General features: G+C 41.2%; 1 protein-coding gene across 1 annotated transcript; it reads left to right on the top strand.

Annotated features, from left to right (window-relative positions):
• Positions 1-7,235: 7,235 nt before the first annotated feature.
• LOC118818550 (zinc transporter 1) lies at positions 7,236-15,309 on the top strand. Its single transcript, XM_036585796.1, has 5 exons — positions 7,236-7,332; positions 11,092-11,745; positions 12,660-13,001; positions 13,519-13,555; positions 14,581-15,309. The coding sequence occupies exons 2-5, from the start codon at positions 11,097-11,099 to the stop codon at positions 15,272-15,274; spliced, it is 1,722 nt and encodes a 573-aa protein (XP_036441689.1). The 5' UTR covers positions 7,236-7,332; positions 11,092-11,096; the 3' UTR covers positions 15,275-15,309.
• Positions 15,310-18,797: the final 3,488 nt, after the last annotated feature.

The following is an 18,797-nucleotide window of genomic DNA, read 5'->3' as shown; positions in this document are numbered from 1 at the left end:
ATTAGTCAGCTATCTAACTGTGTAAAGCACACGCTACGATACAGGCCACATTTATGACTATTTTGAGAAAATTGAGAATTTTTTTGACATTTCTGAGGGCAGGCAACTGGACGACACAACTGTGTCGACCTTTTGTGATGAAAAGATAAATATAAGCAAGTAACGTTACATGAAATAAACCAGACATGACCAGAAAGTAGGATATGTAATTGTGCTGTAGCTTCACAGACACCGTTATCAACAGCTTTAACATTTCATTAAATTACAGTTCAACCTCACTGCTTAACTGGAGTGTTTTGTAGAAGTGAATGGTGTGAATGCACTTGTTTAAAACGAGGCAAAAATAATCTTGTTTTTGCCTATATTATCCCACCACGCGGCCATCGGCGACTGAATGGAGTCTCAGCCCGGAGAGCACATCGCATGTTAAAATGAATAACGTTAAACTCTGACTGTGCAAGAATTGCTGGCTATTTACAGCCCAGTGAACAGTCGACGTTGAAATCAGGTGCATGAGCGTCATTTCAGTACAGTACAGTTTACAAATCCGTCTGTAAAGTTTTGCTAACCGAGAGTACAGTTTACAAATCCCTGGGCACGGTTTATAAACTGAGAGTACGGATTACTAAACTGCAGGGACAGATTTTCCCCCTCACAATTTTTTTCTCATTAGTGACCCCTAACGGGCTCTGTAGGTATTGTTATCTATAAAAAATGACAAAATTATGCCATCTTGATTATCCCAGGGTCCTGGGTTCCTAGTAGCCCTTTATTTGCTCATTGAAACGTCTAAGAAGACAGCCCCATGTTCCCAGGGCCCTATATTCTCTAGGCCTGTGTTCCCAAGTTTCCTTGAAAATCCTTAAGTTTGTCCCAGAAAAGGTTTCTAAGGAAAGTAAGACTGTCATTCATACAGACAAGCTTGCACAGTTTTGATAGTTTATGTTCCACCCTGAAAGCTTCTGGTCTGCAATACAAAGTTTGCTTAGCTAGCTAATTAGCTTACTGAGGCTAGCCTAGCTGAGGCAAGGAATATAAGGCCTCGGAAACGTAGGACCCTGGGAACATCATACCCTGGAAATGTAGGACCCTGGAAACGAAGGAACCTGGGAACATCATACCCTGGAAACGTAGGACCCTGGAAACGTAGGACCCTGGAACATCATACCCTGGAAATGTAGGACCCTGGAAACGTAGGACCCTGGGAACATCATACCCTGGAAATGTAGGACCCTGGAAACGTAGGACCCTGGAACATCATACCCTGGAAATGTAGGACCCTGGAAACGTAGGACCCTGGGAACATCATACCCTGGAAATGTAGGACCCTGGAAACGTAGGACCCTGGAACATCATACCCTGGAAATGTAAGGCCCTGGAAATGTAGGACCCTAGGAACATCATACCCTGGAAATGTAGGGCCCTGGAAATGTAGGACCCTAGGAACATCATACCCTGGAAATGTAGGACCCTGGAAACGAAGGAACCTGGGAACATCATACCCTGGAAATGTAGGACCCTGGAAACGTAGGACCCTGGAACATCATACCCTGGAAATGTAGGACCCTGGAAACGAAGGACCCTGGGAACATCATACCCTGGAAATGTAGGACCCTGGAAACGTAGGACCCTGGAACATCATACCCTGGAAATGTAGGACCCTGGAAACGTAGGACCCTGGGAACATCATACCCTGGAAATGTAGGGCCCTGGAAATGTAGGACCCTAGGAACATCATACCCTGGAAATGTAGGACCACTACATTTGGGCTGATTGGAAAATTGCATAAATTTGATATTTAGCCAAACTGTTGTTTGAATTCTTAGCCTGGTTCTCTAAGAATTCTCTCTTTGCTGGCTTTTCTGGTTGGTTCCTGTTCTACTTGGCGATCTATGATGTTTGAACATGACGTGTCAGTAAGGCCGCGTTCCAGAGGTCCCTTTTAAAGGGCTCCTCTATCAGGTCCTGCTGAGGCACGAGGTATTTGAGTTTGTACCCAGTGCTCACTATTGTGCTCCGAAGGAATTTCCAAGTAATCCCTGGTCAATCTCTCTCTTATGTAACAGTGGAGAGACCTCATAGGGAAACGCTTGTGCAGCCCCATTGGCCTATAATGTTAATCTCTATTTGATAAACGGATATTAAAGATGTTAACTGGAGTATGTTTTTCCATTTGTACACAGGTTACGGCATTAGCCTGGAAAAAACTGTCAGGAAGATTTAATGCGAATGTGCTTCCAATGTGAATATGATATCCCGTCGTGGTACTGTGTTCCCGTTGAAGGTGTCCAGAAAGACGAGGATGATCCAGCTGGGCTTAGAAAAGTGCAACTAGGAACAGAGATGTCATCACCCTGCAGGGAAGTACAAGGTGATAAATGTGTTGCATAGACTGAAGACTACAGGATACTGAGGTCATCAAAGAGGCTTTTTAGGGAATGTCCGTTGAACTTTGTCCCTGTCCAAGTAAAATGAAAGGTACAGCCTGATCTATAACAGTCATATGAGCGCTCGTGAGTATCTGTCAGTATCTTGAATTTTATCCAAAAGCCTCTCAGTAATGTTCTAGTCTGTTGCTGGTTATGAGCTGAAGTTGTTGGCATATTAGAAAAATAAAAAAGTTATTATTTTTTTCTGAATTTCTGTGTAATTCAGTGGTTGAGATGTAAACCAAGTAATCTAGACTGTTTCAAAGTGAAATAGTTCATTGTAAAGAAACCTAATGACTCGGTGCTCATTTTCCTCATGTGGATGAACCTTCTCAGTCATTTTTGCATTGGGATGAATCTTCTGAATCATTTTCTTGGTGTGGATGAATCTTCTTCTGGGGTCACGATGTTAACCATTCAAACACAGCCATTTTATTTACTATCCAAAACAGTCAGTGAACCTCACGTCTTCAGTTCTATATGTAATGTAGACGAAGTTAAAATAGTGTTAAATGTTAAAATCTTCTGTGGAAACTATTTGGCCTCACAATGCCCTGCCTGTACCCCTCCGCAATGAAGTATTTTTAAAGCTGCACTTTCTTCAGGTACTACTTTGCCTCACGACGCCGTGCCTGTACCCCTCCACAGTTAAACATTTTTAAACATGTGCTTTCTTTGGGGACTGTTTTGCCTGCAGGCCCTTTTTCATCATGAATTGATGTAAAAAAATGTTTTAGACCAAAATATTTTCTCAAAACTATAATAAACAATGTCTCAGGCATCTGGCAGCTCATTCATAGCCATTTTCTGTGAACTTTTATGGGTATTAAATTCTGGTTCCTCACCACTCCTGTGAACAATTCTGACTCAGTAAGTTTCTCTACAGCGGTTCTGACGTCTGACCACTCGGATGATCACCTTAACGTTTAAAATTGGTGCAACTCCCCTTTAACTCTCCTGTCATCACTATGAAAATCTTATTTTTTTATTTAGATTTTTTATTTTTGTTGTTTCTTTTCAAAAACACCAGCTGCCCTTTATATTGTGTGAATGTTTCATGACGAATGGACCAGTAGAATCTTGTTCCATTAACATACAGTAAAGGTATTTCTCCTCCCTCTATATAGTTACTGTTCCCAGGTACAAGGTTCTGTTACCACAGCAGCGCTATAGTTCTCTGTGCTTTACAGGTTGTGATTATAAATCTTCTTCTATTATTTTTATGGTGTTAGGCCCATTTGGTGATAGAAGCCATACAGACAGACACATGGCTTAGTCCCTGTTAGTCAAGGAAAAGCTGACAGTTATTCCACGATACAACATCAACTAGTATGGAGTGCAGTCTCAGCAGGACGGATGGAAGCAGAGGTGAATAAAATGGCTAATGATCTATTTTGGTCATATGTAGTGATGAGACTTGGAGTGGATGAATCTTCCAAATCATTTTTCTTGGTGGGGTGAAGCCTCTGAATCTTTTTTTCTTTTTGGTGGGGATGAACCTTCTGAATCATTAAGAAGAATTAACCTTCTGAATCATTTTCACGGTTGAAATTAGCTTTCTGAATCCTTTTTTTGGTGGGGTAAACCTTCTGAATCAATTTCTTGGTATGAATGAACTTTCTGAATCATTTTCCTCTTGTTGATGAACTTTCTCAGTCATTTTCTTGGTTGTGATGAATCTTCTGAATCATATGCCTCATGGATGAACCTTCTCAGTCATTTTTGGGTTGGGATGAATCTTTAGAATCATTTTCTTGGTGTGGATGAACGTTCTCAGTCGTTTTTGGGTTGGGAATGAACCTTTTGAATCGTTTTCTTGGTGTGGATGAATCTTCTGAATCATTTTCTTGGTGTGGATGGACGTTTTGGAATCATTTTCTTAGTGTGGATGAACCTTCTGAATCGTTTTCTTGGTGCGGATGAACCTTTTGAATCATTTTCTTGGTGTGAATTAATCTTCTGAATCATTTTCTTGGTGTGGATGGATCTTTTGAATCGTTTTCTTGGTGTGGATGAACATTTTGAATCGTTTTCTTGTTGTGGATGAACCTTTTGAATCATTTTCTTGGTGTGAATTAATCTTCTGAATCATTTTCTCGGTGTGGACGGATCTTTTGAATCATTTTCTTGGTGTGGATGAACCTTTTTGAATCATTTTCTTGGTGTGAATTAATCTTCTGAATCATTTTCTTGGTGTGAATTAATCTTCTGAATCGTTTTCTTGGTGTGAATTAATCTTCTGAATCATTTTCTTGGTGTGAATTAATCTTTTGAATCATTTTCTTGGTGTAAATTTATCTTCTGAATCATTTTCTTGGTGTGAATTAATCTACTGAATCGTTTTCTTGGTGTGAATTAATCTTGTGAATCATTTTCTTGGTGTGAATTAATCTTCTGAATCGTTTTCTTGGTGTAGATGGACCTTTTGAATCATTTTCTTGGTGTGGATGAACCTTTTTGAATCATTTTCTTGGGTGAATAATCTTCTGATCATTTTCTTGGTGTGAATTAATCTTCTGAATCATTTTCTTCGTGTGAATTAATCTACTGAATCGTTTTCTTGGTGTGGATGGACCTTTGCATGTTGTTTTCTTCAGGTGAGAAGGGTTTTCCCTAAACGGTTAATGTCATCAGTGAATTACAACTATATTTCTCAGCATCAGGCCATCGTTTTTTTCAAAGTGCATTTTGGTGAATCTTCTCATAACGTGTCTGAATGGGGCTTTAGAGGCAGCATATTGTCACTCATCATTGTCTGCACCCTTGTGCTTTTTAGCCTGCGTACCAGGACTTGTGGAATGTGGTCCCGTGTTGGTTTAGCACTGAAAAAAGCTTTTCCGTCATGTCAAGCAGAATCTACTGTGTTGGCTTTTAGTCTGCTGGTTTGTGCAGATCACTGAGAAGACCCACACAGGCAAAAGGGTCATTTCATGACAGCTGCGTCTGTTTATGATGAAAAATGGACAAAAACACAAATAAACAGTAAATTCAAGTAAAGCCACTCCTGTAATAATTAGTGTTTTATGATTAACCACAAGAAACTACTTCAGTGGACTTTGAAGAGACAGTTTAAAACAGCTTTTAAGCTTTGGAATTTCATTCGTCCACTAATAATATTAATGGCACAGACAGTCAATAAAATAATGTGTTATTATGCTTAATAAGGCAGGAGGTCCAATATATTTGCATTTATAACTAAATTTAGATAAAATTGCCCTCCATTGTAAACTAATCAGTGAAGTTCTCTACAATGAACCATTTCCCATCAAACCATTCTGAATGCGTGTATTACATCTCAATGACTACAAAGAAGTTGTCGGGGAAAAAAGAAAAATGGAAATTTACTTTAACAAAAAATAAAAAAAACAATACAAATGTGATTGTGAACAAAAGCACTAAAATAACCAGTAATCAAAGGTCACTATTAAACATTCATTCGAGGTATAACTGTACAAAATATCATCACTTTACACCAATTACTTTACACCAGTCACTTTACACCAATTACTTTATACCAGTCACTTTACACCAATTACTTTACACCAGTCACTTTACACCGATTACACCACACTTTACACCAGACACTTCACACCAGACACTTCACACCAATCACTTTACACCAATCACTTTACACCAATCACTTTACACCAGACACTTTACACCAGCCAAAATACACCAATCACTTTTCACCAATCAGTTTACACCAATCACTTTACACCAATTACTTTACACCAATCACTTTACACCAATCACTTTACACCAATTACTTCACACCAGACACTTCACACCAATCACTTTACACCAATCACTTTACACCAATCACTTTACACCAATTACTTTACACCAGACACTTTACACCAGCCAAAATACACCAATCACTTTTCACCAGTCAGTTTACACCAATCACTTTACACCAATTACTTTACACCAGTCAGTTTACACCAATAACTTTACACCAATCACTTTACACCAGTTACTTTACACCAATTACTTTACACCAGTCACTTCACACCAATCACACTAATCACAATCACTTTACACCAATTACTTTACACCAGTCAGTTTACACCAATCACCAGTCACTACAGAGCCCCAAGAGGGACATGGTGATTTTTTTATAAGGCGTGGCCACAAATTACTATATTGAGGCAACAAGTTAAGTTTCTCATAACTTGTGGCCTCAATATATTAATTTGTGGCCTTAATAAATATAGTAACTCATGACCTTCATGTAGTAATTTGTAGCCTCATATAGTAAAATTTGCCTTCAATATAGTTATTTGTGGCTTCAGTATAATAATTTGTGGCCTCAACATAATAATTACTAACACAATAATTTGTGTCAGTAAATCGAGGCCTCAGTACAGTAATTTGTGGCATCGATATATTATTCCGTGGCCTCTCCTTATTAAAGATAATCTCCGTGTCAGATTAGCGGCTGTGGGTCACAGCCCGTCCTGTGGCGTTTCTGCTGGACGCGAATGAGTTAACTCTAGATTTTGGTGAAAGGATGAAGGGACCAGCCTTGTCCCTCTGTCCCTCTCCCAAAGCCTGTTTTGTGAAGGTTTAAACAGGCTGGTTTCTTTCCAGGCGCTCACAGACTGAGCGCTCCGTGCTCTGTCAGCTCAGGCTCGGCGCTCCCGTTAGCTTAGCGTCGGTTTGGCTTGGAGCCACCAGGGCGGCCACGTTCCTGGAGGCGCTCTGAGTGAGGATGAGGGTCAGGGAGGAAGAATTCACTCACATGAGGGCGATTAGGAGGCGGCCGGGGCGGTAGGCGTGGGAGAATCAGCCGTCGCTGAAACCCTACAAACTTCTAACGGGAGCCTTTTCAAATTCACCGCACGGACAGGCGAGGGCAGCATCCCGAGTTCATGAGGAGGCGGTGAGGAGTCTTCAGCTCGCGGTAAATACGCCTCTAACGCTGTGTACTTTACTAATGACCAGCGGTTAAGCTGTGGAACTGACTGGGTATCACATTCATATTGCAGGTTACGGCGGTTTTCAGCTGTAGGTGTTTGAGGTTGTCTTGTACAGTAGAACTGAACTGAGTTATGCGGCTCTACATTCAACAAAACGTTTCGTGAAAAAGTTGAGAAAAGAAAGAAAATAATCTATGAAATGTGTTGGAGTTTGAAATGATATTAAATAACCACCTATTTTTAAACTTTTTCCCAGGAATATCTGAAGTGATTTATCCAAAAACTCTGAAATATAGAGAATTCTGAAATATAGCCATATATGCACACATATGATAAATATATGGTCGTATATGTAGTGTACATGTATGTAAGTATCAAATATTGGGCATATATGCATAGTATATGTATCATACATGCATCATATGTCCATAATATGTTTGATACAAACACTGAAAGATATTTTAAAGCAAAGTACCAAAATTAAATACAAAAAACTTCTATAAGATGAAGCTGGTTTGAGTAATATATTCCATGCATATATATGAATAATGTTTTCTTATATAGTTTTAAATAGACATGTTATGTATATGTGTTTGTTTAATTTGATATATGGTTGAAATATAAGTCTCAAGTCACATATATGTCCATATCACTGCTGTCAGAGTAAAACCTTGTATCTCCATTTTTGTCATTTTTCAGTTTTTGTCATAATTTGAAAATGCCTGTTGCTCTTTATATTGTGTGTAAATTTAGGTTCCATTGACTTACATTAAAAGTAAAGTATGTTTTTCCTTCTCCTGTAAAGTTACCATTTTGGAGATATGGGTGTTTGTTCTGACACCAGTGATGTATAACAAAGTCTGTGTTGGGCCAGGAAGTTGATATATTCCAAAGTGTGTCCTATAGTCTGATTTCCGTATGGGACACAACACTCCTGACCTGTTGTTTTTGTTTGTGCCTTATAAGATGGTAGATCTGTGTAGTTGGGGCGGTTAATTGTGCCACTGCTGGAAAACACGTTAGCAACTGTAACTCAGTCTGGGTCTCAGATGGCTCCGTATGTCCTATGTAGTGCACTACACAGGTCACAGAATACATTTAGTGCACTATTTGCAATCAAATAACGCACTAAATGACCTAGGGAGGCGATACAGTTACTTTCGACTTCAATATAGTAATTTGTGGCCTCAATTTAATAATTTGTGGCCTTCATATAGTAATTTGTGCAATCAAATAGTGCACTAAATGACCTAGAGAGGCGATATAGTTATTTGCAACTTCAGCATAGTGATTTGGAGCCTTGGTGTAGTAATTTGTGGCCTCAATATAATAATATATGACCTATGTAGTGCACTACGTGGGTCATGGAATACATTTAGTGCACTGTTTGAAATCAAATAGCATTTAAGAACATTTACTGTTAAACTGTGTGTTGAACGATCAGCAGATCTTAATTTTACTGTAAAGGAGGATTATTTTATTTTTACCTACAAATCTAATTCTGCTGAGGAGCCACAACAGGGCAGTAAAAGAGCCACAGGTTGGCGACACCCTGAGTCAGCAATTGGAAGCTCTTTGGCTTCTATAGAGTTGAAGGGAAAAAGGACCTGGACCAGGAGTCACACTATATGCAAGTTGTGTCACACTAAACTAATATTTTGAAAATGATAAACATGAGAAACCATATCACACGTTTCCACCCGACTATATTTGCTGCCAACCAGAGGACCATCAAGCAAGTGATGTCAAAGCTCTCACCGAATTCGGAAGCGAATTACAGACTCTATCGCAACTTTTATTGCCAAGGATTTGCGTCCGTACTCAGTCGTTGAGAACCAGGGCTTTCGCGCTATGTTGCACACTTTGGAGCCGAGATACAGCGTCCAGTCTCGAAGATATTTTACTGAAACAGCGACCCCCCCCCACTCTCTACAACGATCACTAAAGAAAACGGATAGAATAGCTGTAGCATGTGCTGCGTGGACACCCACTGCCACAGGAACTTATGTCACCGTAACATTTTATCACAGATGAGTGGCAGTAGTGTCTCATGTGCTCCAAACAAGAGCAGTGAATGGGAGCCTTCCAGTTCACTTGCCTCATCGCTTCCGTTTGATTTATTAATAAAAGATATTGGAAGTAAATTCATTATGGATCATTACAAATACTTTGCTTTAAAAGTACCAAAAAAAATTCTGTATAGAAACAAAGATGCGTCGATAATCGTTTTATAATCGCATCACAGCCTCTGAATCGTAATCGAATCGAATCGTGAGGTGCCTAGAGATTCCCACCCCTAATCAATAATATTATTTTTTACTAACAGGAATCATATCACATTGTATTCAGTATTACTTCCAAGACGAGCATTGATAGTAGCTCCTTTTGTAGCTTTCCAGAGGCTGCTGACTGCCTTTCTCAGGCAGGTATATAGAGCCAATGGGGGGCTATCATTACAACTTAGCCTCTGTGATTGTGACCCAGTTTAACCAGAATAAAACAAGATGATGCTATAATGGCCTGATACCCAGTCAGCTACTTGTCACTATACACTTCATGCTGTCACTGTACTCTAGTTGTTTACAGGCTCTCTTTTATGATGCATGCAATTGTTCATTGTTCTAAAAGTACTGACGATAGATAGGACTGGGCAATATGACAATATTTAACATTATCATGATAAATTATGTCACAATATGTTTTTCTGAGCATAACGTTGATATCATGAGTACTTACAAACACCTCCCAACTGCATGTTTCATTACAAAGATAGTATAATTGGTCCTGTTTTAATGGATTGTGAAACATTAAGTACAAATCACTCATAGCTGTTGACAGTATTTATTAAATGTGTCACTACTTAGTTTCAATGTCTGAAAAAATAAACATTGTGACCTCATGTATCGTGAAAACTTCTTGAAGTATTGTGATATTAAGTTTTGGCCATATCGCCCAGCTCTGACAATAGCCATAATATAGCCTGTTTTTACCCTGTTCTTCAGTGGTCAGGACCCCCATGGACCCTCACAGAGCAGGTACTATTTGGGTGGTGGATCATTCTCAGCACTGCAGTAACACTGACGTGGTGGTGGTGTGTTAGTGTGTGTTGCGCTGGTCTGAGTGGATCAGACACAGCAGTGCTGCTTGAGTTTTTAAACACTGTGTCCACTCACTGTCCACTCTATTAGACAATCCTACCTTGTCAGACCACCTTGTAGATGTAAAGTCAGAGACGATAGCTCATCTGCTGCACAGTTTGTGTTGGTCATCCTCTAGTCCTTCATCAGTGGTCACAGGACGCTGCCCACAGGACTCTGTTGGCTGGATATTTTTGGTTGGTGGACTATTCTCAGTCCAGCAGTGACACTGAGGTGTTTACAAACTCCAGCAGCACTGCTGTATCTGATCCACTCAGACCAGCGCAACACACACTAACACACCACCACCACGTCAGTGTTACTGCAGTGCTGAGAATGATCCACCACCCAAATAGTACCTGCTCTGTGAGGGTCCATGGGGGTCCTGACCACTGAAGAACAGGGTAAAAGGGGGCTAACAAAGTATCAGAGAAACAGATGGACTACAGTCTGTAACTGTAGAACTACAAAGTGCACCTATATAGTAAGTGGAGCTGATAAAATGGACAATGAGCGTGGAAACAAGGAGGTGGTCATAATGTTATGGCTGATGTCTCTATTTTGAAAACACTGTGATTAATATTGCGCATTCGTGTGCTCGTAAAGGTGAAATGGAAAGATCGGCTTTCTGGGGCAGCTGCACTCATAGGTGCCTGCTGGTGTTCACCTCCGTCCTCCTGCTGTGTGAGATCGTGGTCGGCCGTCTCTGCAACTCCCTTATTAACACAGTGGACAGTTTCCACACCCTCTATGTCCTCATGCACTTAACCCTGCACCCATTGGAGACGCCGACAGGAGCTTCTGTGACCTCGATTACAAACCCCTACACCTCCCCAGATCCTGACGGACCGGTGCCACAGCATCTTACGTCGACCGCTGATGGCCCAGCACTAACTCCAGACTCAGCTTCAAGTACAACCCAGAACGATCACACTGTCACTGGTTCCGCCACTGACAGTGCCGCCTCTGAGGAAGACCAGTACAGTACTCTGCGTCTGCAGCCCTTCGGAGCTGCAGTCTCAGCTCTCCTACTGGGCTCTCTTTGTGTCTCCATCAGCCTTGAGATCATTACCCATACACTGCAGCCCCATGTCATAAAGCGCCCTCTGCTGGCCACGGTGGTAGGTGCGGCTAGCCTGCTGTTCAATACTCTAATACTGATCTGGAGAGGAGGCAGAGAAATGGATATAGGACTTGGTGGGATTAGCAAGGAGCTGACAGAGACACAGAGTGAGGCCTTCACCACAACAAATGATAAAGGTAGTATGCTTCATATTATCCTCTCAAATTCATTGACACAAGACATTGTTTTTCGATACTGTTGCCAATATTGAAACCTTAAAGGGCCCAAATCTTGTATTTTTTTGTCGATTTTTTTCTAGCATTTTTTAGCCGGAATGGAATCAGCCAGAAATGAACCCAATACCATTCTCCAAACTACATGGGCTGTAAGATGCTTTACAGATTGACTGGAACAAAACAACATTAATATTGATCTGGCAAAAAATGACAAAACTGAGCTGAACTTGATATTGCGGCAGTTTTATGGCTCAATCTGATTTGGTCAGACTCTGAAGATCAGACTACACGTTTGGCGAATGGTATGGGGTTCATTTCTGGCTGATTCCAGGTTGTTCGGCTGTTCTTCTGTCACAGCTGCCGACTGAAAAGCTGCTCAGTGGTGATGACAGTTTGGGAATTTAGTGTAAGGAGCTGGAGAACGAACTGCCGGCTGTGCAGCGAGTGAGCAGAGTTCGTTACTCTGACGTAGCAACAAGCTGCTTGTTAAGGAGCTATAATTTGGTGAAGGAACTGCGAACATTAAAACATATTAAACGCCGCGTTCACGGCCCAGTTTATTAATTTATTACTTTATTTATTTAACTGTTGTATAAAAGCAATAGAACACTCGAGGAGTGTGTTATCGCCAATAACATCACGGCTGTGATGATCTATGGCGACCAAATCACAGCCGTGGTGTTATTTCGCGATAACACACTCCTTCTCGTGATCTATTGCTTAATCACAATACATTGTTACACTACAATTCTGTTTCATTCTTTTTTTCCTTTGATATCTGATATTTTCTGCTGGTATCGACCCAATACTGATACTAGGTATCAGATCGGCTCCACCCCGAGTTAAGACTAAAATCTTGTTCTGTTTTGTCCTAGCAAAGAATAGTCAGCTTGGAGGGGGCACTACCACAGTGGAGGAGATGGGTCATCATGATCATTCAACTCTAGAAGGTTCTCTTTATGGTGGTGCACTGATGTTCTGTAACCCTGGAGCACCCAGTGTGCTGGATCCAGGCCAGTGCTCCAAAGAATGCTGTTCTTCCGTCTCAAGTTCTGAAACCCCAACAGCTCCCACCACTCACTCCTACCCACAGTCCAACCATGCAGAGAACTCCATCTCCCATCATTCCAATGATTACCAACAACCTCAACAGACACCTCAGCTGACAGACCCACTGAATGAGGTGGACAGCTACAATGCCTGTGTCGTCCACACTGGTGAGGAAAGCTTCTTAGCAACATACAGTCTTATAATGTTTCAGACACGTTGACTGTGACATTTGTAACTTTAGATAGAACAATTTACACTCATTTCAGATCATATACCTCATATCAGATAACAACCACTGAATTGATCTATCCATGCTCTGGCCAGTGCATTCAGTGCATTCTTTCATAGGCACTGTTGGTTGGACAAACTTTGCAGAACACTGGCAAAAACCCTATTCAATCTGATGAGACATTATAGCATACTGCTCAGTTCTGTCTAATGCCTACATTTAGAGTGCCTTATTAACTTGTAGTGTGTCTTGTAATATCACTGTGTCTTAACAACATAGGCTTTGTGTGGCTTGAAGGGACGCTCCAGCCAAAACGACAAATACAGGGTGATTTAAAAAGTCAATCCGATTTCAAAGTGCCATATTTTACAGCTGTGAGGCACCTAGGAACCAATCAAATACCAATTGTAAGAGGGGGTCATAGAGTTTCTGACAGTGAACCTCCAACAGCTCAGAGCGTTCGTCGCTGGTACCAACAGTTCCAAGAAAAAGGTCACCAGCATCACCAGATCTCACACCGTGTGACTGTTTTTTGTGGGGGTACGTTAGGGATTCTGTTTATGTGCCACTCCCAACAAAACTGGATGATCTCTGAAATCGCACTGAAAGAGCTGTGAGTGCAGCGACACCCGACATGCTCAATCCAGTATGGGGTGAATTTGACTATGGCGTTGATGTTGTCTGTACAGCTGGAGGAGGTTCACACTGAGACCTTGTACAACTACATAAACTTTATGCTCATTTAAACCATTTACAGTTTACTGCATTGATCTGTAATGATTTACAAGAGAAATCAATCATTTTGAAATCTTCATGGCAGCATCATGGAATAGGGGGAGACATTATCTGCTACAAAACAACTAATTTGTGGGCACAGCATGGATAGATCAATTATTGAAAAAGCTGAGATTTGGCATATCAACACACACCGATCAGGCATAACATTATGACCACCTCCTTGTTTCTACGCTCATTGTCCATTTTATCAGCTCCACTTACTATATAGGTGCACTTTGTAGTTCTACAGTTACAGACTGTAGTCCATCTGTTTCTCTGCATACTTTGTTAGCCCCCTTTTACCCTGTTCTTCAGTGGTCAGGACCCCCATGGACCCTCACAGAGCAGGTACTATTTGGGTGGTGGATCATTCTCAGCACTGCAGTAACACTGACGTGGTGGTGGTGTGTTAGTGTGTGTTGCGCTGGTATGAGTGGATCAGACATAGCAGTGCTTTACATCTACAAGGTGGACTGACAAGGTAGGAGTGTCTAATAGAGTGGACAGTGAGTGGACACAACACATACAAAGTATGCAGAGAAACAGATGGACTACAGTCTGTAACTGTAGAACTACAAAGTGCACCTATATAGTAAGTGGAGCTGATAAAATGGACAATGAGCGTAGAAACAAGGAGGTGCTCATAATGTTATGCCTGATTGATGTTTACTCTACTAACATACTCTGCTAATGATGTTTTGCACAGGCTGGCGTAACCAGGTGAGCAGCAGGCTGAAGAGGCAGAAGCGAGGCTGTATGAACAGCATCATCGCTGTGATACACAGCCTGCTGGGTTCCGTCCTGGTTCTTGCTAACGGCCTGGCCCTTCTTCTGTTTGGTGCTGACTGCCTGCAGCCTCACTGGGCTTGTCGTCTACTCCCTTATCTGGACCCAGTCTTCTCCTTGGCGACCGTGCTGGTTCTGATAGCCAGGGCCCTGCCAGAGCTCCGGCAACATGCCTTAATGCTGCTTCAGGCTCCCCCAGCACACGTGCATGTGGAGGAGCTAACAGCCAGCATCGGTCGTGTGCCGGGTGTGTTAGCGATTCACGAGCTTCATGTGTGGCAGCTATCTGAGACGCGTCTCGTGGCGTCTGTCCATGTTCACTGCCCATCGGGAATGGGAGCGCTAGAGTGTTCTGAACTCCTGGGGGCGGTCACAGAGGTCCTTAACCGTTTTGGTGTGAGTCGCTGCACTGTGCAGCCGGAGTTTGTCGCCATTCACAGTAACGATCCTCAGTCTCAGGCACGGTCAGCAGTGCCAGACACAGTGGACGCTGCAGTGCAGCCATACTGCAGCCTACGTTGCGGGAAGGAGTGTGCTAGGAAAATGTGCTGTGCACCTCCAGAAGTGCATCCCTGCCCTACAGCGCCCTCTGCTGTGGACATGGATGTGAGGCATCAGGACGTTGTCATTGAGAACACATACCTATAATGGCGATAAAGAAATGTCACTAAACGTCAGTGGAAACCAGCAGGCATCAATTAATACAGTTCCATTTGCTGAATGCTAATTGGTGCCTGTTCGTTTTCATGTAGTGTTAAGGGCGAATTAAAATATCTACATAATTTAATCATCGAGATGTAAACAGTGTCATTCAGAGTGGTTTGAGTGAAACACTCGATCCCTTGCCCCTCTGAGGGCTAACACCCTTCACTTGAGCTAATAAAGCATAGATATACATACCTAGACGCCGCATTGGGTCCAGTCAGGCACGTCAACGGTGCCGCCATTTTAGGGAGGTCAACATCGCTGCTGGACTGCGTTCAGTACCATTACAGAGCGGCAGTTTAAGAAAGATACTGTCCAAAATTACACTGTTTCAGGAACATTACACTCAGAAAGTGGGATAGGATTATATAACAGAGGGAACGCAGTGATCCACACTCATGTTTGTGTGATGCGGATTGTTTGTGTGATGTTTATGTGTAGATATGGTTGTGTGGTTAATGAGGCACAGAGAACCTGATGATGTGATTGTTTTTCCTTTGGTTTTATATTAAGCTTATTTCATTCCGCACCATTTAAGGTGGAACGGGAAAACTCGAAGAAGCTGGCGAATAGGAAGCTACCTTATTTTTATGTGTATTAAGATTAGAAGTGATTCACTCATTGATGGATTTGCTGATGTGTCTGATTATGTTTCTCGCGCTAAACTCGGTTTTTAACGTCAGGTGCAGACTAAATACTTTCCTGCTGGTCTGAATGGCTAATTATCACGATCAGTTACTAAAGTAATAAAAGCTCCCGAGAGCAGATCCATGCAGACTAGATTAATCTGTGTTTGAGGATTATAACAAAACAAATGTGGTGAAAATCGGTTGAGTAATAAGGAAGTTGTGGCCGATTTAATCCTGAGACTCGTCATTTCTTAATACAAGTGAATTTGTTTATAAGCAGATTATGACCTCTCCAACATGGCGGACATGCAGACGTATCGCCTCAGATAGAGAACAACAGACAGCGTGTCATCTAGGAATGTGTATCTATGGAACATCCCTAAAGATGGCGCCAGGGATTCCCTTGACAGGAAATGATGAGGCCCAGTGGATGAGGATTTGTTAGAATCGGTATAGAAACCGAAAGCAGGAACTATTTTTCTCAGTGGCATCTAGATAAACATGGCAAAGCGAGCTCTCCTATTGGTTTAGAGCTGAAGAGAAGGCCCAACACTACAAAGTAAATAAATATGCTTATATGTCATAAACTTCAAATAAAATATGTAATATCTTTTAGAAACTTTAAATGTCTGTGTTTAATTTAGAACCACCTTTCAAATTTACCGTTCCACCTTATATGGTGCCAAGTTGCTGTTAGCTCAGCGCTAACAAGCTATTAGACTTCACAGATGCTCGCAGATGTTGGCATAAATGTTGAGGTGGTTTTTTCCTCATGTTTTGACCTAGTTTCCACTTTAATGGCCTGATTTGAAGTCCTATTTCAAATAGTCGCGGTTCACCACTGGCTTTTAGAAGCGGCTCTTCCTGTCACCACCACTGTGGACAGTTCTGACTCTCCACAGCGAGCATTTCACATCAAACCACTGGCTTTGTTTTCATCTTAATGGTTTCATTATGCAGAAGTAAAAAATCGATGAATTTACGTTTCTGATTTTTTTATTGAACTTTTCCTTTAAGTGCTACATTTCTTACAGACGTCTCTCATTTGCTGTGATCACAAAGTGAAATATGAAAGAATGGCACTGTAACTTTGTATATCAGTGTTGTTGGATTTGCATGATGGTAACGACTGTGGTGTAACTGTACCAGGTGTCATACAGCCACAGACAACAGAGTGACGTTGTGAGCTTGTTGTTTCTTACTGCTTGACCAAAGATTCCTTTTTATAATAAATGTAAAATACTGCAAATTTCACCAAAGACAACACAAAGGGCTAAAAAAGATACTCAAAGATTCTCATTTCTCTAAGATTATATTATGTACAGCAAGTTTTAGAAGTTACAAATGATATTTGTTACATGTTCTTGAAATATACAGATCAGGCATAACATTATGAGCACCTCCTTGTTTCTATGCTCATTGTCCATTTTATCAGCTCCACTTACTATATAGGTGCACTTTGTAGTTCTACAGTTACAGACTGTAGTCCATCTGTTTCTCTGCATACTTTGTTAGCCCCCTTTTACCCTGTTCTTCAGTGGTCAGGACCCCCATGGACCCTCACAGAGCAGGTACTATTTGGGTGGTGGATCATTCTCAGCGCTGCAGTAACACTGACGTGGTGGTGGTGTGTTAGTGTGTGTTGTGCTGGTCTGAGTGGATCAGACACAGCAGTGCTGCTGGAGTTTGTAAACCCCTCAGTGTCACTGCTGGACTGAGAATAGTCCACCAACCAAAAATATCCAGCCAGCAGCGTCCTGTGGGCAGCGTCCTGTGACCACTGATGAAGGACTAGAGGATGACCAACACAAACTGTGCAGCAGCAGATGAGCTATCGTCTATGACTTTACATCAACAAGGTGGACCAACAAGCTAGGAGTGTCTAATAGAGTGGACAGTGAGTGGACACAGTGTTTAAAAACTCCAGCAGCACTGCTGTGTCTGATCCACTCAGACCAGCGCAACACACACTAACACACCACCACCATGTCAGTGTTACTGCAGTGCTGAGAATGATCCACCACCCAAATAGTACCTGCTCTGTGAGGGTCCATGGGGGTCCTGACCACTGAAGAACAGGGTAAAAGGGGGCTAACAAAGTATCAGAGAAACAGATGGACTACAGTCTGTAACTGTAGAACTACAAAGTGCACCTATACAGTAAGTGGAGCTGATAAAATGGACAATGAGTGTAGAAACAAGGAGGTGGTCATAATGTTATGCCTGATCAGCGTATGTAACATATTTTAAAATATTTTCTTTAACTCCATGAAGTCTGATTTCTAAACATTTCTAAACATCCATAACATTTATTTATTGTATTGTATATTGCAGTATCTATAAATATTGATGTATTATTTTATTTTTCTGTTTCAGATTTACAGTGGTATGCAAATTAGATTTTGTAAGTAAAAATAAGTTAATCAACCACAGAGAACACACTGCTGCACATTTTAATGCACAATTACTGTTTCTTGCTGAACATGTGGCCTGTGCAAAACTTAGAGCACATTTTGTATTTCATATTTAATTTTTTTTCCCAGTATGTTCAACTGAGCAAATAAATAGAAATTGTGCATCTTATTGAAAAATGTCATATTTTTATTTGCTCCCTGTGTGTAAACTTATTTTCACTCATAAAACCTACAAAATGTAATTGGAGCAGGAGTGCCCAGACCTTTGCATACTGTGTGCATATTATATATTTTAACTATACTTATATATAAAACATTTTTATTTCAACTACTTCAAACAACTGCTTGTTTTTATTTTATTGTTTAATTTTATTTTAACACAAGGTGGCATTTGTTTGCTATATATTAATATGTCACATACAT

This window comes from Colossoma macropomum, unplaced genomic scaffold, assembly GCF_904425465.1.
Source record: "Colossoma macropomum unplaced genomic scaffold, Colossoma_macropomum, whole genome shotgun sequence".
In the NCBI taxonomy this organism is placed as follows: Eukaryota; Metazoa; Chordata; class Actinopteri; order Characiformes; family Serrasalmidae; genus Colossoma; species Colossoma macropomum.
The sequence above is the reverse complement of the archived record's forward strand: the minus strand, read 5'-3'. Positions and strand labels throughout refer to the sequence as shown.